The sequence below is a fragment of the Myotis yumanensis genome, unplaced genomic scaffold (genome assembly GCF_028538775.1).
Source record: "Myotis yumanensis isolate MYYU_CA2020_CCGP unplaced genomic scaffold, mMyoYum1.0.hap1 SCAF_7, whole genome shotgun sequence".
In the NCBI taxonomy this organism is placed as follows: Eukaryota; Metazoa; Chordata; class Mammalia; order Chiroptera; family Vespertilionidae; genus Myotis; species Myotis yumanensis.
The window spans coordinates 14,688,677-14,716,586 of NW_027223758.1; the positions used below are offsets into that span (position 1 = coordinate 14,688,677).

The 27,910-nt window shown below is 48.3% G+C and overlaps 1 protein-coding gene and 1 long non-coding RNA gene across 9 annotated transcripts in view; one reads left to right on the top strand and one right to left on the bottom strand.

The window, feature by feature from the left end:
* Window positions 1–317: 317 nt before the first annotated feature.
* The window catches only part of FOXA2 (forkhead box A2), a 69,880-nt gene continuing 42,287 nt past the window's right edge, over window positions 318–27,910 (top strand). For 2 of the 8 annotated variants that reach the window (XR_011472096.1, XR_011472099.1), the window contains exon 1: window positions 7,177–7,338. Coding sequence is in view for 2 of the 8 variants with exons in the window: in XM_070419818.1 (XP_070275919.1) it covers window positions 1,345–1,431; window positions 2,431–3,735 (1,392 nt within the window). In the remaining 6 variants the exon portion in view is untranslated. Of the gene's footprint in view, window positions 367–1,299; window positions 1,432–2,430; window positions 4,294–7,009; window positions 7,339–27,910 lie in introns of those variants that run through there. The other 6 variants (XM_070419819.1, XM_070419818.1, XR_011472100.1 and 3 more) reach the window with 6 other exon arrangements.
* Window positions 16,204–18,461, bottom strand: LOC139014449 (uncharacterized). Its single transcript, XR_011472231.1, has 2 exons — window positions 18,008–18,461; window positions 16,204–17,764 (listed from the first exon to the last, which is right to left on the bottom strand). It is a non-coding gene; the product is annotated as an uncharacterized lncRNA (long non-coding RNA).

The following is a 27,910-nucleotide window of genomic DNA, read 5'->3' on the forward strand; positions in this document are numbered from 1 at the left end:
CCTTTATGCCGTTCTCTCCTCCCGCTTCACTCCCACCCCACCTCCTGCCCTGTTTGTTTTAGTTACGAAATTCTGTGGGCACCTCCGTTGTGACTGAAAAGTAACCTTGAAACACGGCGTCCTGAATGTCAGAGATAAATCACAGTCTCCCAACCGTCGGCTGCAGCTGGCGGGGCCGCGTGCGCCCTGCGCCGGGACAGCGTCCCTCCCGCCGCCGGCCACCCCCCTGCAGGTCGCCGGAGGCCGGGCTCCGAGGAGGCAGAAAGCCAAGGCGGCCGGCCCGGCGCGCCCCGCGCCTTCCGGGCCACTCGGAGTCTCAACTGTAACGGGGAGGGGCCTCCCGGAGCAGCGGCGGGCGAGCTGAAGGTGTGTACACAGTTTTGCTAAATACGACAGCTCTTTGCAAACGGGCTCTGTCGCCGTCTTGTTGTTTTGACAGGGAAGGAACACCGAGAGCGAAGAAGCCGGGATACACACATGCGGCTTTTAAAAGGCTCTGCAGGGAGAAACGGGGAGCCTGGGCCGAGCGCGCCCTCCAACAGGAGCCTTAGGCGCCAGGCGCTATGGGACGGGGCGGGGGTCAGAGCCCTGGGCCTCTCCGGGGGTGGCTGCCCCCCAGAGCTCTCCTCCCTCGGCCGCTCCGGGTGCGCGCGGAAGGAAGGGGGCCGTCCTGGGGAGCCCGGGCGCCCAGGCGCCTGGATCGCCGGCCCCGGCCCCGCAGTCGCAGTCCCAGCCGGGCGCGGCGGGCTGTGGCCGCCCAGGGGCAGGTGCGGGGCGCTGGCCGCGGCTCCCTCTCACCTAGGTGTGAGCTGATTATTCAAATGGGCTGCCCGGGGTCTGGGGATTGGAGGCCCGCGCCCGCGCGCCGCGCTATATCACCAGCCGCCCACGTCACTGCGGCACTTGTCGGCTCCGCGGTCCACACCTCCTCCTCCTCCTCCTCCACCTCCTCCTCCTCCTCTCTCCACCCCCACCCGCCCCCGCGCCGCGCTTCCCGCCGCCTGCCAGCAGCTCCGCACTGCCAAGCTCGGGCTCCGCCGGGCAGCCCGCGAGCGCAAAGGCGGCGGGCGACGGGCGGCGGGCTCTGCGGGCACCCGGGCTCCGGTCTGGGCCCCCTCCGATCCTCAGCCCCCTCCTCGGGCGACTCATCTGCGCCCTCCCGCCCACTTCCAACTACCGCCTCCGGCCAGCCCCGGGAGAGAGAGGGAGTGGAGCCCAGAGAGAGGGAGCGAAAGAGAGGGAGGGAGGGGACAGTGCCTTAGCTGACTTTTTTTTTTTTTAAAGAGGGTGGGGGTGGGGGGTGATTGCTGGTCGTTTGTTGTGGCTGTTAAATTTTAAACTGCCATGCACTCGGCTTCCAGTATGCTGGGAGCCGTGAAGATGGAAGGGCACGAGCCGTCCGACTGGAGCAGCTACTATGCCGAGCCGGAGGTAGGCACTCGCCTTTTCCGGGGGGACGTGGGGTGGCGGCGTCCGCTCTCTCGGGCCCCAACCTCGGGGCCGCTGTCCTCGCCTGCGTCCGCCCCCCACCCGCAGCCGCTCCGGGCAGCCACCTTTTCCACCCTCCTTCCACTCAAATGGGTCTCTTTTTTATACGACACACTGTTAGCCTTGAGATAATATTAACTTTGTGATCAAATATTGACTTGCGGCGCCTCCAAATCCTCTTCGTGGTCGAGCCACGCACTATCCTAACAGAGTTATGTTTGGCAGCGCGCGGCTGGGGAGGGGTAAGAGTTCGGCGGCGAGGGGGTGGGGAGCCGGAGGGAAGAAGGTGGGCACGAGTGGGGGGCTGAGGTACAGGAGAGGAGTTAAAGACTCAGAGGACAAAGAGAAAGTTGGTGGCTGCAAACCCCAACCGCCCGAGTTCATTTTGCCGTCCCCTCCCTATCCTTTCATTCAAAGCCTCCGGCTGGCCCCAGGCTCCGCTCAGGCCCGGAGTTTCGGTTCCCCCCGGGGCCAAGAATGGGCTTCTGGGAGGAAAACCGAACAGAGAGGAACTTGGGACAGTCCTCTCTTGAGGCCACCCGTGTCGCCCTGCGCAGGGTCCCACAGGTTGCTTGCTATGGCCCTGGCGGCAGCTCACTGTGCTGGCCAGAGTGGTGGGAGACTCGGGGCAGGGCAGAGATTCTGAGGTGCCTGGCTTGGGGTGCTCCAGGGGACCCTTGTTTTAGAATCCGAGCCTGGCGGTGAAGGGCTAGGAACTAGCCACGCTCACAGAGCAGCAACCCTCTGGCCACCTCTTCAAAGGCGATCAGGGCGCTCTCTGAGTGAACCGGACTCGGGGTGCCGGAGGGGGAGAAGTGGGGGGTACGAGGGATGGACTCCCCAGGGGGTCAGAGCTGACCTGGTAGCTGGGAGGTCAGGGCTCAGGGCGCGCTCCCTCCGCCGTGCTAACGCGTGTGCCTCCGCCCCGGCTTCTGTCCGCAGGGCTACTCCTCGGTGAGCAACATGAACGCTGGCCTGGGCATGAACGGCATGAACACCTACATGAGCATGTCGGCGGCCGCCATGGGCAGCGGCTCCGGCAACATGAGCGCAGGCTCGATGAACATGTCGTCGTACGTGGGAGCCGGCATGAGCCCGTCCCTAGCCGGCATGTCCCCCGGGGCGGGCGCCATGGCCAGCATGGGCGGCTCGGCCGGGGCGGCCGGCGTGGCGGGCATGGGGTCGCACCTGAGTCCGAGCCTGAGCCCGCTCGGGGGGCAGGCGGCGGGCGCCATGGGCGGCCTGGCCCCCTATGCCAACATGAACTCCATGAGCCCCATGTACGGGCAGGCGGGCCTGAGCCGCGCGCGCGACCCCAAGACGTACCGGCGCAGCTACACGCACGCCAAGCCTCCCTACTCGTACATCTCGCTCATCACCATGGCCATCCAGCAGAGCCCCAACAAGATGCTGACGCTGAGCGAGATCTACCAGTGGATCATGGACCTCTTCCCCTTCTACCGGCAGAACCAGCAGCGCTGGCAGAACTCCATCCGCCACTCGCTCTCCTTCAACGACTGCTTCCTCAAGGTGCCCCGCTCGCCCGACAAGCCCGGCAAGGGCTCCTTCTGGACCCTGCACCCCGACTCGGGCAACATGTTCGAGAACGGCTGCTACCTGCGCCGCCAGAAGCGCTTCAAGTGCGAGAAGCAGCTGGCCCTGAAGGAGGCCGGGGGCGCCACGGGCGGGGGCAAGAAGGTGGCCGCTGGGGCGCCGGCCTCGCAGGGGCAGCTCGGGGAGGCCTCCGGGCCGGCCTCCGAGACTCCGGGGGGCACCGAGTCACCCCACTCGAGCTCCTCTCCGTGCCAGGAGCACAAGCGAGGGGGCCTGGGCGAGCTGAAGGGGACACCGGCCGCGGCGCTGAGCCCCCCGGAGCAGGAGCCTTCGCCCGGGCAGCAGCAGCAGGCCGCGGCGCACCTGCTGGGCCCTCCCCACCACCCGGGGCTGCCGCCCGAGGCCCACCTGAAGCCCGAGCACCACTACGCCTTCAACCACCCCTTCTCCATCAACAACCTCATGTCCTCGGAGCAGCAGCACCATCACAGCCACCACCACCACCAGCCCCACAAAATGGACCTCAAGGCCTATGAACAGGTGATGCACTACCCCGGCTATGGTTCCCCCATGCCGGGAAGCCTGGCCATGGGCCCAATCACGAACAAAGCGGGCCTGGAAGCCTCGCCCCTGGCCGCGGACACCTCCTACTACCAGGGGGTGTACTCCCGGCCCATTATGAACTCCTCTTAAGAGTGCTGTGGCCCGGCTAGCCCAGACAAGAGAGAGGAAGTGGGGGTGGGGGGGGGGGGAGACTTTGAGGTAGGGGTGTTGGAGAGATGCAAGGGAGAAGACATCCAAGACACTCCCACCCCCAGGACAGCAGTCTCCCCTCACCCTCTGCAGCTCTTCCCTGCCAGATGGGCCACACTGATATGTATCATTCATTCTATATAAGGAGGAAAAGGGGACAAAAAGATAAACTCAAAAAAGACAGAATGAAAAAAAGCCCCCTGGTTTCCACTACTATGTAGATGCCTGCTTCTGGAAGCATCTTAGAATTCTGACTTTTGTTATCACTCTCCTCCATTGCTGCTGTTGCAGGGAAGTCTTACTTTATTTAAAAAACAAACAAACAAACCCACACAAAAAACCCTCTATAAAAAACAAAACAAAAAAAAAATCCCACAAACTTTTTGTGACTCAGTGTAAAACAATGTAGTTTTAACAAAGAACCAGAGAGTTGTGCTATTGTTTAAAAAAGAGATAAAAAAAATGATGTAAGGGTCTGTTGTTAATGACCAAGGGGGGGGGGGGGGGGGAAATGCATTCCTGTTCTTGAAACAGTGAAATCCAGGTCTCGGGTCTGATTAATTTATGCTTTCTGAGTGCTTTATTTATGGCTTATAAATATGTGTTCTGGCTGCAAGGACCAGAGTCTCACAAATCTATATTAAAGTGTTATTGCCGGTTTTATTTCTTGAATCATTAAGATTTTTTTTTCTTTGCCTGGCTTAACAAATAATCAGGTCTGTAAACTATTTCAAAGTGGAGGGAGGGAGAGCCTGGCTGATTGCAGATTTTATTTTATTGGAGGAGGGGTTGTTGCTTTACCAACATTTTATTACAATTTTCAGACATACTGAATTTGAATGGATTTTACAAAAAGTACACATGTACCCATTGCCCAGATTTTACAATTATTTCACTGTTCTTGTTATATTGCATATCTGTCCACCTATCTAAATGCCATTGGTCAATTTGGCTTATATTTTAAGGGCATTTCAAAGTAAATTTCAGACATTAGTGTATTTCCCCCTAAACACGTCAGCAAGCACACCATTAAATAGAACACAATCTTGTTTATGGTCACTTTTGGAGTTTTCAGTTTATCTTTACACACCATGAAACACAGATCCCAGGTCAACCTTTCCATGGGTTGGATGCAGGTTTATCTTTCAAGCCCGGAGCAACCTACATGTCTTGATTTTTCCACCTGAGCCATGTGAAGGGTCAATGTTGCTGACATCCCTTGGGCTCTAGCTCAGGCTTCTCTGGGAAGAAGCCTGGATTTGACATGTTTTGCTGTATTTCCTATATTAGCTCCCTGGACCCTTTAAGTAAGGGAGCCCAGGTTGAATTTGCAAATTCCTGGTGTAGGACTTGCCCTTTCCATCGCTGCATCTCTGTGGCATCGGAACTTTACCTTCCAGTGGAATCGGAACTCTGTCTGCATTCCACCCCCCTACCCCAGCCTCCGCCTTCACTTAGGTGTTCTGCACAACTTTGGTAGACCTAGCTGAAGCCCAGGACTGGTGAGGGGTCTGGAGACACAGACGACTTTCTCCTGAAATTGGTTATGAAGGGAATGCTCAGTGTGATGTTCCAAACCTCCTTTTAAAAATAAGGTATATTTGGCCCTGGCTCAGTTGGTTGGAGCACCCAGGACATCCAAAAGGTTGCAGGTTCCATTCCCAGTCAGGGCACATACCTAGGTTGCGGATTCAATCACTAGTCAGGGTGTGAATAGAAAGCAACTGATGGATGTTTCTCTTTCACACTGATGTTTCTCTCCTCCTCTCTCTCTCAAATCAATAAAAACATAACCTGGGTGCGGGTTTTAAAAAAAATAAAATCAGGTATATTTAGAGTGAGGCGGGGATAAGGGGGTGTCTTGCGGGGCTTGCCAAGTGACAGTGGCCAGTGGAGAGATCCGAGTCTACAAGGCCTTCCTCCCAAGACCCCAGCACAGCATACAGTTAGCGGGGTTTGGCAAGCCAAGATTGCCCGGCGGAGGGGCTGAGGGTTTTTTGTGAGTCTAAAAGGAAAAATCCAAACTTATAAAGAAATACCCAGAATAAATTCTTACAATCCTGCTATCTCTCCCCACAGACACCCTAAATCACTGGCCAATCACAGTGGGTACCCTGGAGGTGAAGCACAAAGCCGCCCCCACCCCCACTTGGCTTTGCCCAGGGCATCTACTGGCCTGCAAGTTGGCCAGGGGAGGTCAGGAGCCAGTGTCTTTGAGGGCCCCTCAGACTGGGGGCCAGCCGGAGCACAGCTTAGCCAGCTGTGGGTAAGAAACGCAGGTTTCCAAGTCCAGGACTCTTTCTTTGGGTTTCTAAAGCCCTAGATCCTTTTTCCGGGACTAATCTTAGGGCTTCCTGACCAGCCAAATCTGGAGTGTCCCAGCTTCGTCCCAACCTTGGAGACCGCCTCTCCTTGCACCCTCTGCCACCTAGAGAGTCTCTGTCACTTCCAACCCTGGCCTTCCCACGCGCTGAGGGGGTTTGCCCTCGCCTCCTCCACCCTCTCCCGCCTCTAAATCCTAGTTTTTAACGTGCCTCATTGTCCCGAGCAGCACAGGGAAGAGCAACTGGGGCGGGGTAGCAGTGGTATCCGGAGGCAGAATCCAGTTATCAGGGCTGTCTCTCCCCCTGGCCAGGACACACACGTCGCGAGCCCGGCCTGAAATGTGTTTCATTATCACATAAAAGGCTCCTGTGGCGAAGGAGCGGAGAGGCCGAGCGGGAGGCCGAGTGGGGGACAATGGAGGCTGAAAGCGCTGCCCTAACCTGCTATGTTTCGTATCGCACGCCCATTGTGCGAGGGTCGTTTTAAACTACTTAGAGCGCACCCACCTCCCCCCCCTCCCGCCCCCACTGATCCCGGCTGATGAGACAGAGTTCTGTCCGAATACATAAAAAGGACGCCGGGGAGTGGGCGCTTTCGGGGGTTTCAGCGCTTCTCCTTCCTTTCACACCCCACCCTCCGGCCACCACCTCCTTCCCCCAGGCCAGGTTCCCAGCTCACTAGCTCACGGCTCTCGCCCTCCGCCTGCCTTCCCCCAACTCTAAATATTGCAGGGTGCAGCGATTCTTTTTTCCTCCCCCCTCCTCTCTTTTTTCCTTCCTCACCCCCCCCCACCCCCCGCCCCTCACCGTACGCGCCGATTTAAGCAACCGTGATCTGTGAATAAACACAGTCAGTAAACAACCGAAAAAAACATTCTAGATCCGAATTCCAGGAGGGTAAACTTCCCATGCCACGTCAGACTTCAGCAAATTTGCACAGATATTATATTGCCTCCCCCCGCCTTTATTATTCTTTTTTTTTTCCAGGATCCCATTGTACTTAACTGAATTTTATAACGCTGATCGATATCTTGGTAAAATATTCATTTTTAAACTAGCGGGCAGTGAAATCTTTGCTTTGTGTGCTAAAGTCAACAGTCGCTGGGTTTGAGCTCAAATAAATGCGGGGATGCCTGGGCTGGGAGCAGTCGGCCGCTACCCTCCGCGCGCCGGACGCCCCGCCGCCCGCCGCCCGCCGCCCGCAGCCCGAGCTCCGCAGGTAGGCAGCGCGCCCAGCCGGGGGCCGCGCCCCGGGGTCCTCCGCGCGTCCGACCCCCACCCCCCACTCCTAGCGGCGTGCCTCCCCTCCCCCGGATAGTACTTATCCCTTCCGAGACCTCCGATCCCAGGGAGGGGGGTGAGGATTGGAAGGGGAGGTAGTGAGAAGCTAAATCCGTGAAGACCCAGGAATTTGTAAGGTGGCCTTTTGGGGGGTGGGTGTTTTTTCGGGGTTTTTCTAAGAATGCACGGTGTGGGAGGATGAGCAGTGGAAGAGTTACAAACTCAGAGTACATCTAGGCTCTGCGCTCAGCTCGGTGTGGCCCCGTGCTCTGGGGAGCCAAGGCCCGTTCCTACCGCCCGCGGGTCTGTTTCCCAAGGACGGTGGGAAGGTGAGGGTGGGGTGGCACCTGGGCCTCAGAGTCAGGGCTGGGGGTCAGCGGAAAAGGGCGCCCTGGGTGTGGGGTGGTTGCAGAGACAGAGGCTGGAGAGTAGCGGACTCTCCCCCAGCGCTCGAGAGTTCGAGTCCAGCCCGGGCGTTGCCCCTGAAGCCCCGGGGCCTAGGCTGGGGCTGGGGCCGAAACCCAGCGCAAGGAGGGGAGGGGCGACGCCTCTGCGAGCAGCGGGAGGACTTTTTGTTCTGGCGACCAGAAGCCGCCGGTGGCCTTTACGCACAGGCACGCGCCTCTCCAGGCGCGTTCGGGAACCTCGGGTGTTGGGAGTCCGGTCCAGGAGGAAAAGGCAGAAACCCGCAGCAGGGCCATTTACCGCCCGCTGTCCCCGCACAGGGCTTGGCAGGGGCGCGCTGCGGTGCCTAGGGACGCGAGTTTTAAGGATCAAACAGCATTGAACGCATCTTGATAGGAAGTCGCAGGCTCAGGAAACTAGGGGTTCCTTCAAATACTGCCAGTTGAAGCCTCAGGACCCTCCGTTTCCAGGGAACGGAAAAAGGTGTCCTGCCTCTGGGGTCTCACCATGTACCTCCCCTCCCCCCGGAGGTTTACTCTAAAAGCGATGTACCCGGCCTTGTAAGAGACGCGCTAGGTACCCGGCCCACAGACATCGCCCGCCTCCCCAACTGGGAAGCTCTCCTGGTCTGTGCCAGAGTCCCCAGATCGGGAACACAAATGGGCAGAAACCGATCCCGGCCATGGACAGTGTCAGTTATGTGGGCCCTGTCTTGTGTGGGAACCTTGGGCGCCCCCCTCCTTCCCTTTGTCCAGCGGAGTTGCTCGCCCGCTGCCCTCCGAATGCTGCCCGGCTCGCGTGGCTGGTTCTCTCCGCTGAACAGCAGGGAAAGTCTGCAGGACACAGGGCCAGGCTAATCGTTTTTAAATAATTAATGCCTCCCCGTTCCGCTGGTAATGCGCGGCCTCGAATTCGTCAATTACTTGTCATTAGACGTGTGTACTCCCTGGCCTTCCCTGGGTCCTTTGATGGCGCCAGGTCACCTACCCAGCCGAACCGCGGCCGGGCCTTTGAGAGCCAGGTGGGAAGTAGCCGCGACCCTTCATTCCGGGCGAGTTTTGTAAGAAAGACCCTCGCTGAAAAGATATCATCTTCCAAGTGGCCAATTTAAACTCTTAATCTTTGTCACCCGCCTACTGCCTTTCCCCCCCAGCTTTAAAGAGAGAAGCCGGTCCTCAGTGTTTTGGGGGCCTTTTTAATGTGGGGCTGGGGAGAAGGGGAGAAAGAGATGAGGCTTAATAGGACAGAGATAGGACTGTTTGCTCAAGAAGGTACCTGAAGACACCTGAGGTAACTGGTTTTGTTTGGGATAGTGCCTCCCGCTAAGCACGGGGGCGGGGGCGCCGAGACAATATCTTCTGGAATGTGTAGGTCAGAACTGTCCGGGGAAAGCAGCAGGAGAGGATGTCGGAAAGGGAACCTTCGCTGAGCCCCCACCCATCCTTGGACCTGGCATTGCAGAATAGTCGGTGCTGGCTATTGCCCATAGACTTGTAGGCACACATAGAGTCCTGCCACACAGAAGAGAGCCCCCCCCCCTCCCTACACACACGTTAGAGCCACCAGTCCCAGTCTGCCGTCCCCTGCTGTAGCAGAACAATATTTTGAAATGTCTTTGCTGGGTCAGGGAAGCTGAAGACACCAGCACCATGGCAACCCAGGGCAGCCAAGGATTTGTGGAGTGAAATTTAAAAAAAACAACAACACACACACACACAACAAAAACATAAAGAAAAAAACTTCCCGAAAGCTTGCAGCTCCATACAATTACACGTCTGCTCCTTCTTTCCCATCAAATGTGCTTTTTCCAGTAAATAAATATCTGAGGGTCTCAGACCTTATAGGCCCCATTGTGAGCCCAAACAATGTGCAGATCTACAGCTCTCCTTGCTGCAAAGGCATGTCTGGTCCCAGTTTTACAACAGACTTCAGATCACAGTTTCTTACAGCCTCTACCTCCAGGGACTGGCTTTCCTCTGAGAAGAGGAGACAAGAAGATATTGGAGATGGATCAAAAGATTGTGAGGCAGTGGAGGAACGGGTTTTAAAAATGAATGGAGACAGGCTGCCTGGAACTTGCCCGTGTGCTTGGCCGGCCCTGGTGCCTGGGCAGCTCTTTAGGCCTTTGGCGTCACACTCACATCCTTTCTAGGGCATGCCACAATGACTGGGATTTTTTTTTTCCTGACAATTTCTTTTTGATGAGATGCACCGGATATGGAGAGGAAGTTACAGGCACCTCCAGAGATGAGCAAACAAAAATTGCATGGAGCGGATAATTGCATGGAAGAGTTGCAGGTCCTCAGTGAGGCTCTGCAGGGTCCCAGCTCCTTCTCCCTTTGACAAAGCTCCCAGGGAGTGCCCTACCTCTGAGCGCTTCAGGGGTTGCCACGGAAGCCTAAATCCTGGGGCATCTTCCCCATTCTGTTCACAGCCTTCCTGCCCACTCTCTTATCCTTTTTCTCCTTTCTTCTTTAAAACAATCATGTGTGTACCCCAACCCCGCCCCCTCCTGCCATTGTATTTGCTGATGACCTAACACGCTCACACCGAAAGCCACACACAGAAAACCAACAACGTGGGATGGGAGGAGAGACCAATTATGATGGAGGCTAACAAGCCCGGAACACCCAAGTTGAAGCTGGCTGTCTCCTGGGAGACTGATGGAGGCTTATTTTACAAGCTGTCATTCCACCCTGGTCCCTATTGCCAGACGGGAGGTGATTTCTATTCTCCCCTCCCCCTGAATCCTCAGGGCTTATCCCCTGTAGCAGCAGCTGCCACCACAGCCCCTTTCACGCACAGGTAGAGAGGGCAGGGCTGTTTCACAGGCACATCTTCACTGCAGTATGCTGATTTTCTTTTATATTAGTGGCTGTTTGTCAGAGAACTCCAAGCTCACTGCCAACAAGATATGGACTGGTCAGTGGTCACTGTCACACTGGCTCTCCTTTCCTGCCAGGTTCCCATGAAAAGGCATTGACTTTTCCTTTACACTATTTTCTTATCTCTCTCTCTCTCTCTCTCTCTCACTCTCTCTCTCTTACTATGAGATAACACAACTTATAGCTGGGAATGCTGAAAGAAGCAACCAAATTAAGTTGCATTCATTCATGCTAAATTAGAGCTCTCAAGTTCTCATTATGGCAAGTGCTTAAGGCAGTGATGGCGAACCTTTTGAGCTCGGCATGTCAGCATTTTGAAAAACCCTAACTTAACTCTGGTGCCGTGTCACATATAGAATTTTTTTGACATTTGCAACCATAGTAAAACAAAGATTTATATTTTTGATATTTATTTTATATATTTAAATGCCATTTACCAAAGAAAAATCAACCAAAAAAATGAGTTCGCCTGTCACCTCTGACACGCGTGTCATAGGTTCGCCATCACTGGCCTAAGGTGTGCTCTCTCCTGAAGCTAACTGGAGGCAGCACCAGTCCCTGCAATGCAGGACACCATGCCAGCAACATCATATATATTTTTAAACTTAAAAACATCAAATTAACCGAAAGGGAACAACCATTTCCATGTGAGGAAAACATACTGGCATTATGCACATCGCAATTTTGCAATGAGAATTGTTTGCTGTGTTTTAGTTCTACTTGCTTAAGCAGTTTCACTTCTACTTGATAAAATGATTGAGGACTAGATGTTTTCATAGGCAAATCAGCTTTTCCTTTGTTTCATTTATCTGAAAAGAATACAACAGGTTTTAAGAATAAGCAGGAAGGTTTCAGACCAGGGTTGGTAATAACCCCAGCAAATTAAAATAGGATCGGACTCATGTCAATTTTGACTTGCTGTTTCATTAGAAATGTGATCTTAATTAATTATTTCTTCTTTCACAAAGCAGACCTGGTTGTATAATGGGTTTTGTTGGAAAGTTTTTGTTCACGTCAAGAAAAGCATGCAGTTCCTAATTTGAAGACATAAATGTTAAAAGCTTACTGCTTTAAACTACAAAATGTGATCTTGGGAAGTGTTTGGAGGAGAGGGTTTGTGAGGAGCTAAGGCATGACGTGGATGGCTGGAGAACCAGGAAGGAAAGATAATGATCATATGACTTTTTTTTGGTGTGTGTGTATGTGTGTGTGTGTGTGTGTGTGTGTGTGTGTGTGTGTGTGTGAGAAGGAACAGGGTAAAGTATTAGCCAGGGCAGGACTTGGGTCATAGGGATCTCTGTATGGAGGGTGAAGCATCTTTAGGAAAGAAATCAGGAGATCAATATGTGCACACTCTGGTATAAAATATGTAGCCCTCTACTCAAGCTTTCTGCTTCCCATATGTTTAAAATAAACAATTTAAGAAATTTAAAATAAAAGAGACCAATTCCACGATAGAGTTTCAATTTAGTCTGCAACTCTGAACTCCATTAAACTGGGTTGTTCACACATAGAAGTTCTAACTTCAATGACGTGTTGGTTGAGAAAACCCACCCTCTACCCAGATAAGTGAGTCTATTTCTTGGCAAAATTTGCCCTTTATTGTACCATTTTAGTGTTTCTTAACTTGCATTCTCCCTTTTCCTTCATCACAACTATATTCAATCCAACCACCATAGAGTGGGGTAACCTGTGCACATGCAAGTTGTCTCATGAACATGACCTCACTTAAGCTTCCCCATGCCCCACAGGTAGATGTCAGAATTGATGGGTGATGGGCCTGGGGCAGAGAGAAATTAGGGGACCTGTTTCAATTTCAGAGCTTAGCATTGAACTCAAGTCTTTCATCTCTATGTTCTTTCAATTTCTTTTGACCTCGTATTACCTTGAACACAGATCTCTCTGATTCAAATTCAGTAGGAAGCATGCCTTCACCAGAAACCCAGGTTTCAAAGTGAGCTGCTTTTGGTAGAGAGTGAAGCCCGGAGTGTTAGGGGAAGGCTGGAAAGAAACAGGAAGATCTCAAGAAGAGCCAGGTTTGGGTACTCTCCCTCAGAGGATGCGGGAGATCCTACCCACTAAATTAGAAGGCAATCGGGTGGGTTACCACTGGGATCAGGCTGAGTTCTTATTTTCTCTTTTGCAGCAACACAGTTAGAATTCCCATGTGACCTTGGTCCCTCAAAGCTGGCCAGAGGTTCATTCAGTCAGGCCTGAACCAGCCACTTTTCCCATTGAAACTTCCAGGGCCAGCTGGTGAGTGCTAGAAGGAGGAGACAGCTCTTGTATTGTGTGTGATTAGCAAGAGAAAATGCCAGAGAAGAGAAAAAAGTCAGGGGCAGAAACAATGGCCTGACCTACGGGCTTAAAACAATACCAATAGCCAAATTATCTCTTGAGAGGCAGCCTGTCAGCCCATTCCTTACTGGGGATTCTGAAGCAGGCCCAGGAATGTCCCAAGACTCTTGCCTCTGACCTCCCTCTGACCCGCACCTGGTGGCCTGACAGCACAGGTGACAGCACAGCTGGAATGCACACACCACCCACCGCTGGGCTTCAGCGCTTCCTTGCCCCTACCCCAGCTGCAAGAACAGCAAGACCCCAGACCCCACAGCATGCCTCCGTCCCACATTATATAAATGCAGATCTGTATAAACACCTGCCTCAGAGGTTTGCCCAGGAATAGGAGGCTGGCTGGACTGACCGCCTAGTTCTAAGACAGAGGGAGGACGTGCCCCAGCACTCAGTAGGCCTGCAGTCTGGGAGAATAGCACCATCTAGTTGAGTGCACAGGAGCACATGGGTGTCCAAGCCAAAGATGGCTGACACCTGCTTCCACCAGGCTCTGGGGACTTGGGGCTGATTGAGCACTGGCCGTCCTGACAATAGGGTCTCAGGTTGGACACGGAGGGCTCCCCGCTAACGTTTTTAATGTAATTTCCCCAGACTGTCTGTTTTCAGTGGTGTGGGATTTTCTTCAGACTTAACATCTTCCATTTGGGGATTTCAGGGGAGGATTTCAATGATGTCTAAGGTAGGGGGATGACCAACTCTTGAAAGTGAATGGGGCCGAAACCGGTTTGGCTCAGTGGCTAGAGCGTCGGCCTGCGGACTGAAGGGTCCCGGGTTCGATTCCGGTCAAGGGCATGTACCTGGGTTGCGGGCACATCCCCAGTAGGAGATGTGCAGGAGGCAGCTGATCGATGTTTCTCTCATCGATGTTTCTAACTCTCTATCTCTCTCCCTTCCTCTCTCTGTAAAAAATCAATAAAATATCTATTAAAAAAAAGAAAAAAAGAAAGGAACATCTGGTCTTTAAAAAAAAAAAAAAGAAAGTGAATGGGGTTCTAGATTAAACCAAACTCCCCATTTCAAACTGGGTAATTGAGGCATTAGACCAGTGATGGCGAACCTATGACACGCGTATCAGAGGTGACAGGCGAACTCATTTTTTGGGTTGATTTTTCTTTGTTAAATGGCATTTAAATATATAAAATAAATATCAAAAATATAAGTTTTTGTTTTACTATGGTTGCAAATATCAAAGAATTTCTATATGTGACATGGCACCAGAGTTAAGTTAGGGTTTTTCAAAATGCTGACACGCTGAGCTGAAAAGGTTTGCCATCACTGCATTAAACTAAGGTGGGGAGAATGACGGTTACCCAAACTCACATCAGGCTCTGAGCCTTCTAAATACTACAAGAGAAGGGGAGAATGCAATTTTAGGACTATTTATGGGGGTAAGTGGTGGTGGGGGGGCAGGTATCCAATCTATATTTTGTCTGCTCTCCATTTTAATTACCACTCCCCTCCCACCAGCAGAGTTTGCCAATTAAAGGCCAATCTCTCTTGATTTCTTTGCTTTAAAAGGACATTTCGATTCACCCAGGCAGACAATTAAATCCCCCTCTCGCCTCTCCCTTCCCAGAGCTCAGGAACAAGATGCCTCCCTATCTCTTGCCAGCACTGAGCAGTGGGAAGGAGTTGATCTCAGGTGCTAACCTGCAGTTATCAGAATGCCAGACTCATTTAGGGAGCTCAACTCGGGAACCCCAGGCGATCTTTTCATTGATTGTGGAAAGAGCTGTTTAGATTTCACCCTTGCTCAGTAAACAACTAAAAGTAACTGCCGGATTTCTTCCTTGCATTCAGTGAAATCTCTCTCTCTCTCTCTCTCTCTCTCTCTCTCTCTCTCTCCCTCCCTCCCTCCCCCTTTCTCTCTCTTTCTCACACACACACTTCTTCCATTCTTCAGGCTAAGAAACAATCAGACTGTGTTTCTTTTATAACACCCTAAGCTGACCTCCCCATCCCCAGGCTTTTGGGGGATTCTACACATTCCTGTGAGAACTCAGATCTCTCCCAAAGAACACAGTCTCCCAATTTTCTAAATCTGTAGGGAACGTTTTTGAGAGAGGGTTGACCCTTTGGCCTTTACCCTGTCACCTCCAAAAGTTCCCACCTGGCTAAAATACATGCTAAGACACATGCCAAAGACTTCTCTGTGTCCTTCCTCCCTGGCCTCTCTTCCCTCACAGAAGAGGTCACCATTCCTGGTTGGTCTGCGACAAGTCCATGGCAGCTCTGAGCCAGCGGAACAAAATAGGGGAAGGGGGCAGATTTGTCAACTGCCACGCAGGAGCGCTGTTCCTGCGCTCTGTGGTCCTGCGTATGGCTCTCTTTGGGGAGAATCAGAAATTAAGCTGGTGAGCTTACTCTGATGATCAAACTTTTAAGGTTTTTAACAAGATCCCCATTTTACCCCTCAATTCTGAATAGAAAAAAAGAGAAAAAAATGTTTCCTATTGTACACAATTTGCAATTCTCTGAATTGACCATTCTTTAAATTGGGCGCCTTCATTTAGCTGCACCTCTAGAAATAGGTTTGCTCTGAAGGGATCCTGTGGAACGTGCATACTCTGCCATCTATTTGTGCAAAATAAATAGACACAATTGCCAGCCATCACCGCAATATGAAGGATTAGTACAAATCCTAATCAATGATGCTTTCAAATTCAAGAATTCTTTAAAAATGATTTGATAAATGATAAAGAACAGTTTTTTTTCTGAAGACATTTGACACTGTCAGCCTGCAAAGAGTGTTTTAAAAAATTAAGGAGTTCTTTTTTCAAAGTTGGTACGATTTCAAATGGAATTTTTCTTGTTTGTTTAATGTCCTTCAAGTGATAAAAAATATTTTTGAAGTTAGATCACTCAATTTAAAATACAGTTTTCTTACATTTGTCAGCCTCAAGCAAAAAGCCTTTTAAACATCCCACAAATCTAATTTCTGGATCTGTTCTTTCCAAGATGCCAAAACTCTAATACCTTTTTAAAAAAACAAAAACAAAAACCAATATCTTGTTCATGAGCTACCCAATTGGAAGAAAAAATCCTAAAATAGAAAACACTGATATCTTAAGATTTAAAATAGAAATATATCCCACAGTATCATGTTCCACAGTAAGAAACATAAGCAAATATATTTTTTAAAAGGATAGTCCCAGAAATTAGATTGCTAATTTATTATATGAGGTACCCCTGGACAAATCAATAAAATATGTCGCTTCTTTGCTCCTTGCTGTGTCTAGCACAATTTTGTGAGATATAACGTGCATTGGGAGTTTAGATATATTTATTATGTGCCATCTACCTGCACATTGGATGAGGCTCAAATATGTCTTTGCACTATGCATAGCCCCTATTGTGTGTCCTGAGAAATCGAAAGAATGACAAATGGCCATCCAAGCGAGTTACAGCCTTCGGTGTAGCTGCTCACCTGCGGTTCACAGTATCCTAGCTTGGTTGTTACGGCTGCTTTTTTGCATATCAGCTTTGATGTGACTAATGCTAATTATCCAATCTCACCTCATATTTTGTCTCTAAATCTTATATTTGATAAAATAGCTAAAAGGCGCTAATTAAACCTCTCCTTACAAAGACTATTTCTGTGTTTGCCTTTCTGGCTATGAAATTTACCTGAAAAACATTTCTGGGGGAAGTGAATATATTGATAGTTTTTGGATTGTTTGAAATATTTAATTATATATATAAATGTTTCTGGGTAAAAATAGAATAGATTCTATATAGAATAGGAGTTTGTTTGCTCTGCCTCCTCTCTGTGCACTGTTGGTGCGGGTCTCCCCACACCTGGGCTGTTTAGACATTTTGTAATAGTTCACCAACTCTGAGCCCAGTCAAAGCCACGCTAAATTCTGAAAAAATAATTCAGGACAAACCTGCAGACATTAGTGGGACGTGGGGTGTAACCTCCCAGGGTACTCTGACACAAGCGGCACGCTATTGGGTGCAAGGGGCGAAAAACACGACCTAACAGTGTTTACATGTGTATTCAGCCATGAAATTGAATATTATCAAAGTTGAAAAAAATGCAAATCAAATTAAAACCAGGGAAAATTGTCTTTGGAATTACTGCGGCCTGGAGCCCCCAAGTGTTTGCTGAAATTGAAGCATTTCGAAAATGAAAAACCCCTCCATTTCTCCTCTCTGTTCCCCGACCCCTAGGTGTGAAATTTGTTCATTAATCCCACTACAAATGTATTGAGGCTCAAGCATCAGTCATTAGTCCTAGGCATCAATCACATTGGAATATAACTTTTTTTTTTTTAAAGTTGAATGTCTCCCATTAGTGTTACTAAAGTCGAGCCTGGTTAACTAAACCGAAGGGCATCCGCTTTCCGCACTGGGGAGTGAGCCCCGAGCCGCTGGCTGCGAGTGGCGAAGACGCTTTGCCAAGCCGGGCCCAAGCCCCTCTCTGCGGACGCGCGGAAGGGCGGGCGGGCGGGCGGCGGCGATGCGGTCTGGCCTCCTGGGCCGCTACCGGGGCGCGCAGCCGGCAGCTCGGCCCCGGATCCGCGGAGCAGCGGCCGAGCCTGGGAGCCTTCTTCGCGCGCCTTTCGGCTGCCGGATGTTGGAGATGCGCGATGTTGGAGATGCGCAAAACACGAAAACCCGAAAGGGTGCCCTTGGGGTGGCTTTGCGTCGGTACTCCTGGGGGGCTTTGCCTCGCTCCCCTCGATGCCCACTCCGCTAACAGCATTTTCCGGAGACCTGTTGGAGGAGACCGAAAACGGGAAGTGCCAGATTATATACGTATTAGGGAAAAAAGAGAGAGAATTATAAAAAAAGCAATAGGCAGACCAGCGATCATCTTACCTTTTCCAAATTCGAAAGCCCAGGGAACCGACCCAGTGGACGGGCCAATCCCACCCCCAGTCACCTGGGCACTGCAAACTGTATTCCCGCAGCCCTTCACCCCCCGCCCGCCCCCCCCCGTCCCGGTCCCCCTCCTGCCTGGGGAACACCGCCGCGTCCGGGTATCTTCTCGCAGGTGCCTCGGGCGGCCACGTCGGGCGATGGTCCGCACCGCCCGGGTGGCGGCGTCTGGAAAAGCAGGTGGACCCGCGCTCTGTGGTGACCCGGTCTGCTGTCAAGGGTGGGAGCCGGGCCGTGCAGCCACGCCCACCCGCCTTCGCCAGAACAGTGGGGGACGCCGGGGACTCCTGCGAGGGCTCCGGGTGCCGGCGTGGCCTCGAAACAACTTTCATCTCATTAGGTGACTTCTGAGGATGTCCATGCAGCCCCGTAGCCCGCTCTCCCATCCGGTCCTAGCACCCACCGACCCCAGCCCAGCCCAGGAGCCAGGGTGTCAGGCCCGGATCACCAAAGGCAGACCGGCTTCTACCCACCTGGGGAGGGAAGACAATTGGGGCGGCCTCCTCAGTCGTACTTTTGGGGGAAGCCCCAGTTTCGGAAACGCAGGAACTGCTCCAGTCCAGCCAGCCTGGACCGCAGTGGGGTGGGGTGTAGCGGAAGCCGATTTTCCTTGGGAACCTATACTTCCTTTACGGAAACCCCTGGATCAGATCCACGCTCACCAGAGTTGATAACGTGCTTGCAGGCGGTGGTTGCGTTTTGGAGATTTGGGACCCTCTTTCCAAAGAGAGTTGCAGGGGACGTGTTTATATTTGTTAATTTCCAAACTAAGCAGAGGAAACAGCCGCCAGTTAACATGAAATATGATTATTTGCCTCGCAAATTGTCAGTGATTTGCCCCCAGGGATCCACAATTTTCCCAAGCCTGTTAACGGGTGACAATGAATGAGTGCCTGGAGTAATTTAATTTTCCTGTCACACTAAATAGAGCTACATTGTAAACCTTAGATCTACTCCTACTGATAGGATCGCCTTGTTTTTCCATTTGCACCATAAAGACCCCCAAAAGGGACACTGTATTGTGACCTGTACTCTTGAATTATTCAAGAACTTAATGACATTTTCCATTTTAAAAAGGGAACTAATTGCCATGGATGTAAAGCATGTGGCCTTCTTTGGGTGCCCAGTATGAGAATGTAGCCATCTGTACTCCGTGCGGACCTCGAGCAAAAACTGGGCAAAGATGGAAACACAAATGAGCTCAAACTGAACACGGGAATCAGGCATATTTAATTCCACCCCAAGCCATGACGTGTATTTCCACCAAGTTCTCTTACCTGACCTAAAATCGGTAAAAAATCTCACATCAACCCAGGCCTGGTTTTTGGACATGACATGACGTTTTAGCTAGGACAGGAATATTTAAATTTTTGAAATCTGGTATCCTTTTATTAAAGTGAAATTACTTTGTGCAATGTCAAGCAAAACATCTAATAATGTGCTCCCTTTCTCTCTCTCTCTCTCTCTCTCTCTCTCTCTCTTTCTCTCTCTCTTCTTAATTTAATTACTTTCTTACTCAATAGAAAAAAAGAAACGAAACTTACACTCTAAAGAATTTGCACCTCAGTATTTGCTATTTGAATTAGTCTTGAGTTTCAAGGAAAACCGGCATTGAAATACTTCAAATTACTTGAAAATGAGTGCTTACCTTTTTCTCAAATAAAAACACTGCCAGTGTATATTTCCTACTGTCCTTTCACTCTTTCCCTAGCTCCTAAAGGAAACCAGAAGGAGAGAAAAAATGGGCTTCTGACAATGTTTTTTGGTTTCATAAACTCACAGTTCAGAGTACAAAGATGCTTTTCCTGATTTATCCGAGTAAGTCCGCAGACAATAGTAACCATTTTAAAAGTGTGAGTGAATTGGGAAGTAAAACACGTTCCCTGTGCTGGGCTGCAGACACTTCTTTTGAACTTTTCAGTGGTGTTTGTGACAAGAAATCATCATTTCCATAGTTTCTTTTAAAATGACACCCTCAATAAAGACTTCTTGGTTTCACTGAGAACTATCCTCTCTGTGAAGTCACATCTCTATCTTGTAGAATTTCTGGAAAAGAATTTAAAGTACATTTGAATCAAGTTCACCTAATTTGATTTTAATGACTCCTACATCATAGCAACATATTTGACTCCATACAACTGCTACTGTTGCAGCCTAGACTCATACACAGACTGCCCGACACACCATCTGTGCAAGTGCATTAAATGCTATTTTAAAAGAGCTTGTCATAAAACCATCACTACCCAAGTTGTGAAATAGAACAACTGTTTTAATATTTAAAAAAAGAAACCTGTTTCACGCCCCCCCCCAATATTATGTGGTCTTTGTATATAGTAATATGGCAAAAAAAATAGGCAAGGATAACATAGTTTTTATTGTTAAATAATAAAGGGCATGCTTAATAAATATATTTGAAAACATTTTCAAATCAAGAAAAGTTAGGACATATATTGAATGAGTGGTGATCCCCCTTCATGTGTGATTCCTGTGATAAAAGCAACACTTTATAGGTCACATGTTAATTTTAGTTTTAGAGATTTTTCATTTATTTTCCACATTAAAAAACTTTTAAACAACTATAAGACAAAGAAGAAATTATCTGTCTTCCATAGCATGTCTATACTCTATCTAGCATCCTATAGCTTATAATTTTTTTCCCATGGTGACAGAATGCATTCAAAATGAAAATTTCATTCACCTTTCAAATTGTCATCATCAGTGAATTAAAATTATTTTTCTTTTCATCTTAAACAAATCTCTTGATCTAGGACCACTTGAAGGAGATTTTAAGTCCTGTGAGAAGTGTGTGGCATGTTTAGGGCACAGCAAATCCCTCTCCTGACCCTATTTCTATATCTCACCCTCTTCTGAGTGGATTTCTGTGTTGACAAGTCAGAGACCCAAGAGGAGGAATTTTATCTTCACGGAGCTCAAGTGGCTGGTTCCAGAAGAGTGTGCAGGAGATTCTGATTTAAAGCTCCATGTCATCCAGGTTTCCTTCCTACCAGCCCTCGGAAAAACAAACAACAAAAAAAACAAAAACCCAACTTTGGAAAACATTATTATTTGGCCTTTAGAAAGAGTAAACTTAATACATCTACCACAGAAGGCATGGATGATATTTTAGTTATTCATCTATAAAATGGGTTCCTTATTTCTTCATTAAGCCTGGTATGAAGGAACATGCTGTTTTTTTTTGGGGGGGGGGGGAGTCTCTTATATGGGTGGAGTTCTCTATAATTGTTTATTTGTTTTTTTAAATATATTTTTTATTGATTTCAGAGAGGAAGGGAGAGGGAGAGAGAGACAGAAACATCAACGATGAGAGAGAATCATTGATTGGCTGCTTCCTGCACACCTCCTACTGGGGATCAAGCCCACAACCTGGGCATGTGCCCTTGACAGGAATCGAACCTAGGATCCTTCAGTCAGCAGGTGGATGCTCTATCCACTGAGCAAACTGGCTAGGGCTATAATTGGTTATTTTTATTTTTTAAAAAATATATTTTATTGATTTTTTTACAGAGAGGAAGGGAGAGGGATAGAGAGCCAGAAACATTGATCAGCTACCTTCTGCACACCCCCTACTGGGAATGTGCCGGCAACCAAGATACATGCCCTTGACCAGAATAGAACCTGGGATCCTTGAGTCTGTAGGCTGATGCTCTATCCACTGAGCCAAACTGGTTAGGGCTAATTGGTTAATTTTAAAGATTCTGAGCACACACTAGAAGGCAAGAGTGAGGCAGTTATTGAGGGGGAAATGAGTTAGCTTATGATACCTGGGAAGATAAGTATGACCAGGCCCGCTTGCATGAATCATAAACAATTCCAGTTTCCCAGGTTCTAGGAGATGCTCAACAATTGCAGTATGCCAACAGCCTGAGAGTCTTGTCTTAGCCCAGCCAACAGGACCAATAGGTGCTTACTTGCACCCTCATTCCTGAATTTGTTTACACTCCTCGTCTCTTCCTTTAAAGATTTTAACTGCATATATATGTTTTTTAAAATGTCAAAGCTAGCAAACATTAATGATAACTTTCTGTTTTATTCTATTTATCTGAATATATTTACTGGACTTCTGACTGTCCATTTTTCTTCCCCTGACATTATTCCTAAGAATACCTTTAAAAATGTTTCGTTTCTTCTGTTTAATACATATTTATTTTACAAACATGGATTGCAATCCGACTCTGAGTCAGAATTCTGCTTTGTCAATGGAGCTTTGTCCCTGACTGAGTAGATGGTGTTGATGTTACTCAGCAATGACATTTGCGGGGCATAAGCAAATGTGTCTGTGGAAGTAGGAACACCCTCTTTTGGTGCATTCTCCTTCCTCATGGAGCGTGGGGCACAACACTCCTAAAGGACGATCTGGATGATGGGTAAATTCCATGTGTTATAATACTGGTTCTCTAGTGCTCAGAGTAAGTGTTTGGATAATGGCGAGATTAAACCACGGATAAAATATACCTTGAGTTCAGGGAGGCCAAGTGCTCTTGGCATAGAAGGCATCAATTTTATAATGAAAATATAGGGACTTTTCAAAACATTCCATCAGCCTGTAGTTAACTTTTCAAACAAGATTCTAATTCCTGTCTTACTCTCCTTGACCACAGTTTTATGTTTCTCTAGATTTGCTTATTCACAGCTACTGGAACAAAAAGATGAGAGGGAGGGAGGACACTTGTTTTCCTGAGCCTCACATGACCGAAAGTGCATAAGCGAGTTTCTCCCCATGCAGAACTTTGACCATCACCAGTGTCCCCTAAAGGCCACACCCTGCTTTCAGATTGTTCCAGGATGCTTTCCTCAAAATTTTCCGTGAGGAATATGACACAAAACAGACTGTTAATAGGTGATGGTCCAGAGCTCTTGGGATAAGGGGAAAGGGGACACGAAAATGAAGATTTACAGATTTGTACCAACCTTCCAGACCAACTACCATTAGGGTTTATCAACACAAAGATATTACAATACAAGTGTTGATTTGTCCTGTTGGACAAATTGGACGTGTGACAATCAAGGTGCCCAAGAAGACATTTAACTTTCTCTGGAGTTACTAAAGCTTGCTATGAATAAATAATGGTGAGTGAACAATTTTTATAAATCATTGAGCGACTGGCCTAAGACATCATTACTTTTCAATGACCAGAAAAAGCCCACAAATTCAGAGTGATTGTTTGTGGGGGAAAGGCAGTCTAGTGCCCATCCCCTGTGGGCCTTCCTTTGGTGGCCCATAAAGCCTGGAAAATGAGACCTGACTCACAGGAAGGAGAGCGGTGGCCAGAGTGTAAACAGGCCCCATGAGGCCCCCAGGCCAGCAGAGTGGGCACTTTCCCTCGGAGCCCTGAACTTGACAGGGCACGTGAACAGCCCAGGGTACTCTGGTCACTGCCTCTGCCATCTGCCCCCAGGGCTCACACATGCAGTACAGGCAGTGCCACCTTCCAAAAGAAGGGAGCCTCCAGACTGGAGCATGGCTGGTGAAGAGAGAGTCGAACTGTTCCTAATACTATTTCTAATTATTGGGGTGAGAAAGGGCACACAGAGGATGAAACTCAACTTGTTTACAGTAAAAATGTCAACCCCAAGGCACACAGCCCACCTCTCTTTCCCTTTTGAAGACTGAGTGTCCTTCACAAGCTGGCCATTTGCTGCTGTGGCGGGTGGGGGTGGCGCTAACATAATGTGATTTTTCAGTGTGCTTTGTCTCTGTGGAGCGGCTTCGAAGGCCCTGGAAGTGCCCAGCCTTAAATCCATGTTAATAGGGGAAGTTGTTTTCTTTTTCTTTTTCTTTTTTGTAGGTGGGGAGGTTTGGTTGAGAGGAACATTGACCCAGACTGCACTCTGGGTAAACTAGGGCAAAAGACCCGATATCATCTGAGGGTACTTATTAACCACTGCTCATTTGTGGGATCAATATTTCCAGCAAAGCAGTCAACACTCAAGATACAGCACTATGCCTCCCTCCCTCTCTCTCTCTTTTTTCTTTCGTTGACACACAATTTATTTTACAAACGCATCTGCTGGAGAAGAAAAGGCAGTCCGAAGGACTGTGTCTTTTATCTCTGGGATATGCAAAGCACATTTATTTCCAGCTTTTATCTCCGGAATTGTATGTTGATCCCATACATATAGATTGATTTTGTTCAGGTAGATAATGAAAAGTCAAGTGGAAAATTACACAATGGCACTCACGATCCTGGTCTTATATCGGTATATAAATTGGTTTATTATTTCATTTTAAATAGGCACTTTTTTTTTTTTTGTACCAGGATCACTTCAAATTGCGTCATGTTCTCAGCTCACTGTATTTTCTTTTGGGGGAGAGAAGGTGGGGAAGGGAGTAGAGGCAGGTGATTTCTTCTGCTCCCTTTGCTAATTGTATTGGCTAATTGAGCTTTCACAGAGCAGTGTCCGTGCCACTTTCTGTACCTCAGCTCATTTGAGGGTCACACTTGCGGTTTCTATAACTCTGCTACCCTCCTGGGCCCGAACAACGATGTTCATCATACGATCATACGGGTCTCATTACATAGGTGAACATTTTTACACCCCAGGCAATTCTAAATTTTGTCACAATGATTGAAAGAAGCGAGCTGGGCAACTCCCCCCCCCCCCCCCCTCTGCACTACCTTCCCTCTTCCCCCCTCCATTCTCCCTCCCCCCCCAAATACCAAGAGGCCAAGGGTGAGAGGGTGGCAGCTGGATAAAGGCCACCACCAAGGGACAGATTGAAGCCAGAATCCTGGAGGAAGTGTTATTAATAAACATCTTCTGGACATTTGGTAGCCTGTGGAGCTTGCTCCAGCTTAAAGCAATTAATTCAGGACACTGACATCAACTCTCCAGGTCTTTGACAGCTTGGAGCCGAAATAAAAATGCTAGTTCTCCGGGGAAGGGAAGAGGCTGGCTAGCTCTTTGCTGGACTGTTTGCTCATAGGCCCAGAGAGCAACCTTCCTTGCAGAATGAAATGCAAGGGCACAAACAATGTACCAGGGAAAGAATAGAAGATGGGAATGAACAGTTTGAACTATTTGCTCAACAGAAGGGCACCACAATGCCGGGGCAGTGGTTTTCTCAGGCATCCACTATCCCTTCTCTGGGGTCTTTTGTTGTCTCCTGTCTCCTTTGGCCAGATAAGAGCACAGCTGCAGCGTTGCAGCTCAGTAAGGCTGCCACGTATCCCCCTAAATCTCGGGGTGTCTTCACTGTAACGGGTTAGCCTCCGCTCTCTTTTATTTTACAAGGTGATAGTGAGGGAGAGAATGGAGGAGGGCAGGAGAAGCAAGGGCTATAACATTGCCTGTGTCTCATTTCTGTGTTTTTTGTTTTTGTTTTGTTTGGTTTTTTTTTCTGGCTGTGATCAGACACATCTCCGTGGAGCATTTAAATGTAAGGGTCCACTGATCTGTACTGTTCTCCACGCCAAAATGTTGCCTTTTGGCAAATGGCAGAGAATGAGGTGTGTATGTATAGAAAAGTGTGGAGGGGGTAGAGACAGAATTTTCTGTTTGAATCATCAGGCTTTTCTGGCAGCGGAAAAGAGGGAAATGTTTTGAATTGGCAGTTTAAAAACTTTTCGGGGAAGATTTGTCATTTTAAAAAACCATTTGGAATTCTCTGTTCTACACTCATTTTGTTCCAAATCCTAATAAGTAGAGGTTGCTAGATTATGTAAAAAGAAGATGAACTGGAGCTAGGACATAAAATACACTTTTGTCATTGCCATAATTTGCACCTCTAATCAGAGTAAATGTCACCTAAAGTATAATCAAGGTGATCTTTCACATTTGCTCTTTTAAAGTCAGAGCCTATTGTAAATGCCATTAGAGAAAATAGACGTAATAATAACACAAAAATAAGCACAAAGTACCATTTTCATTAAGTTGATTTTAAAGTCAAAATCGAATACAGATCCTCCAATTCAGTGGGTTTTTGCCATCAATGTTGGTTTTGGGAGCCCGGCTACAAATGCTTAATTCTGTTGGAATAGGTCTGTTTGGCCTGAATAGTTTTATAAGTTGAAAAGGCAAAAAGTTTAACACCAAAGAAAATGAATGGTTTAGTGCTATGATTGCATTAAACATTCACAGGCCAGAAGCCCACCTGGAAATACGCGGTTTCAATGCCAGTGGGTTTGTTTGTTTGTTTGTTTTGTTTTCACACTGACAAAACTCCCAGAAAAAAACAAAACCCGTATATATTTCCTGCTGGGTGGTCAGAAGGAAAGACCAGGAAGCCGAAGGCCTCCCAGGGAGACTTGCTCTGAGAAGAGCCGACCTCTTGTGCTGCTGCCCGGGAGATGAGAGCACCTGTCGGTCTGACTCCAGGCTCAGCTCTCTGCGCTCAGGAATGGCCATGTGCCGCTCCTATGGAGGGAACAGGGGTTTCTCTGAAGAGAAACACCCATGCGACGTGTCCCATGCTGGGCTAAGACATCAAGTAAAATGTCCCTGTGGCCATAGTCCAGTAGTGCTTCTAGGTAATGTTAAAGACTATATGAAATTTAGTTAAAACTCTGTGTGTGTGTGTGTGTGTGTGTGTGTGTGTGTGTTAGATATTTGCAAGTGTTTGATGGCACCATGAAAAAAAGGATCCTATAAAATATATAATTTTTGCTATGATTTTGTATCAACTTGTATGGATAGATGATAATCTCTTTTTCTATAAGGATTGTAATAAAACTATCAAGTACAAGCTCTGCATTTTCTTTGCAAGCACAAATTTTAAAACTTTGTATTTAGCGCAGATGTATTCTTATTTACATAATAAAGGACAAACACCCTTTTAATTCCTGACTGGGTGTTTAGACTAAATGTATTCCAGCTTTGTGAAAACTGAGGTCAAGATGAGGAAATTGGAGTCTGCCAGGGTAAATGTGGTTTTTTTTTTCTCTCTCTCTAACTCTCGACATAAAGAAAAACTTGTCCAGGAAAAAATTCCCAGCATGACATTTTAAGTGTGACCTGAAAACCATGTTGAATTATTGTGGGTAACTCAGAAAAATGACTTTCTTCCTTTGGAGTTCATGGATTTCCATATGAGAGACATGGTTTTTTTATTGCCAATTTTTGCAAAGAATGAACATGCGAGTGGTATGCAGTGTACAGCTGCACGTGTAGGGAGGCCTACAAGGAAAGAGTGCCACAGCGAAGGGCAAATGCACAAATACAAATAATGAATTGCGTTTGAAGGACTGCGGTCAGAAGCAAGGAGCAAGTGATACTGATCTTATGTGAGACTGGCTTGGTCATCACACCAGCTGCCACAAGGTTTGATTAATGAGGCATTAAGGAGATCGAGTGACACTTACAGCTAGTTACTTATGGTGCTAATTTCAAAACACTTTGCAATAGACAAAGAGACTGCTCATAAAGCAAAGTAATTTGTGGTGTGTTCCTGGTGCATGCATTTAGCGAAGCAAATATAGTTATGCAGAATTTAAATTAAGGTTGACACTAATGTAAACAGAGCCCAAGAACCACTGTCCAATAATTTGATGAGGACACAGGTTTTAATCAAGCCTCTTCCACTAAAATAGCAATTTAAATCCCCATCGCTTAAACTGGATAAAATGCTTAAGCCATGCAGGTTGGGGGCGGGGGGTGTTGGATAGAAATTTACTAGATAGGAAAAAAGAAACACAATATCTCTGGGGAAACTTTGACCCAACAGAAGGATATCCATGTTGATTTAAATATCAGGTTGATTTCAAGGCCAGATTCTGGGAATTTGAAGGCATTTGCCATATATCTTTTCTTAGTGTTGTGAAGTGTTCGTTTAACACATGCTGGCAATACTGATCTCAGAATATAAATAATCCCGGTAATGAGAAAATGGAGACTCTGAGCTGATTGGGAGGCCCCAGAGTATTTATTTTATTTATCAAAAAGAGAAATATTACAACCCCACCCACAACTGATTTCTATTTAAACTGAAAATTTCCAAATTGGCTGGAGGTGGTGGGCTTGCGA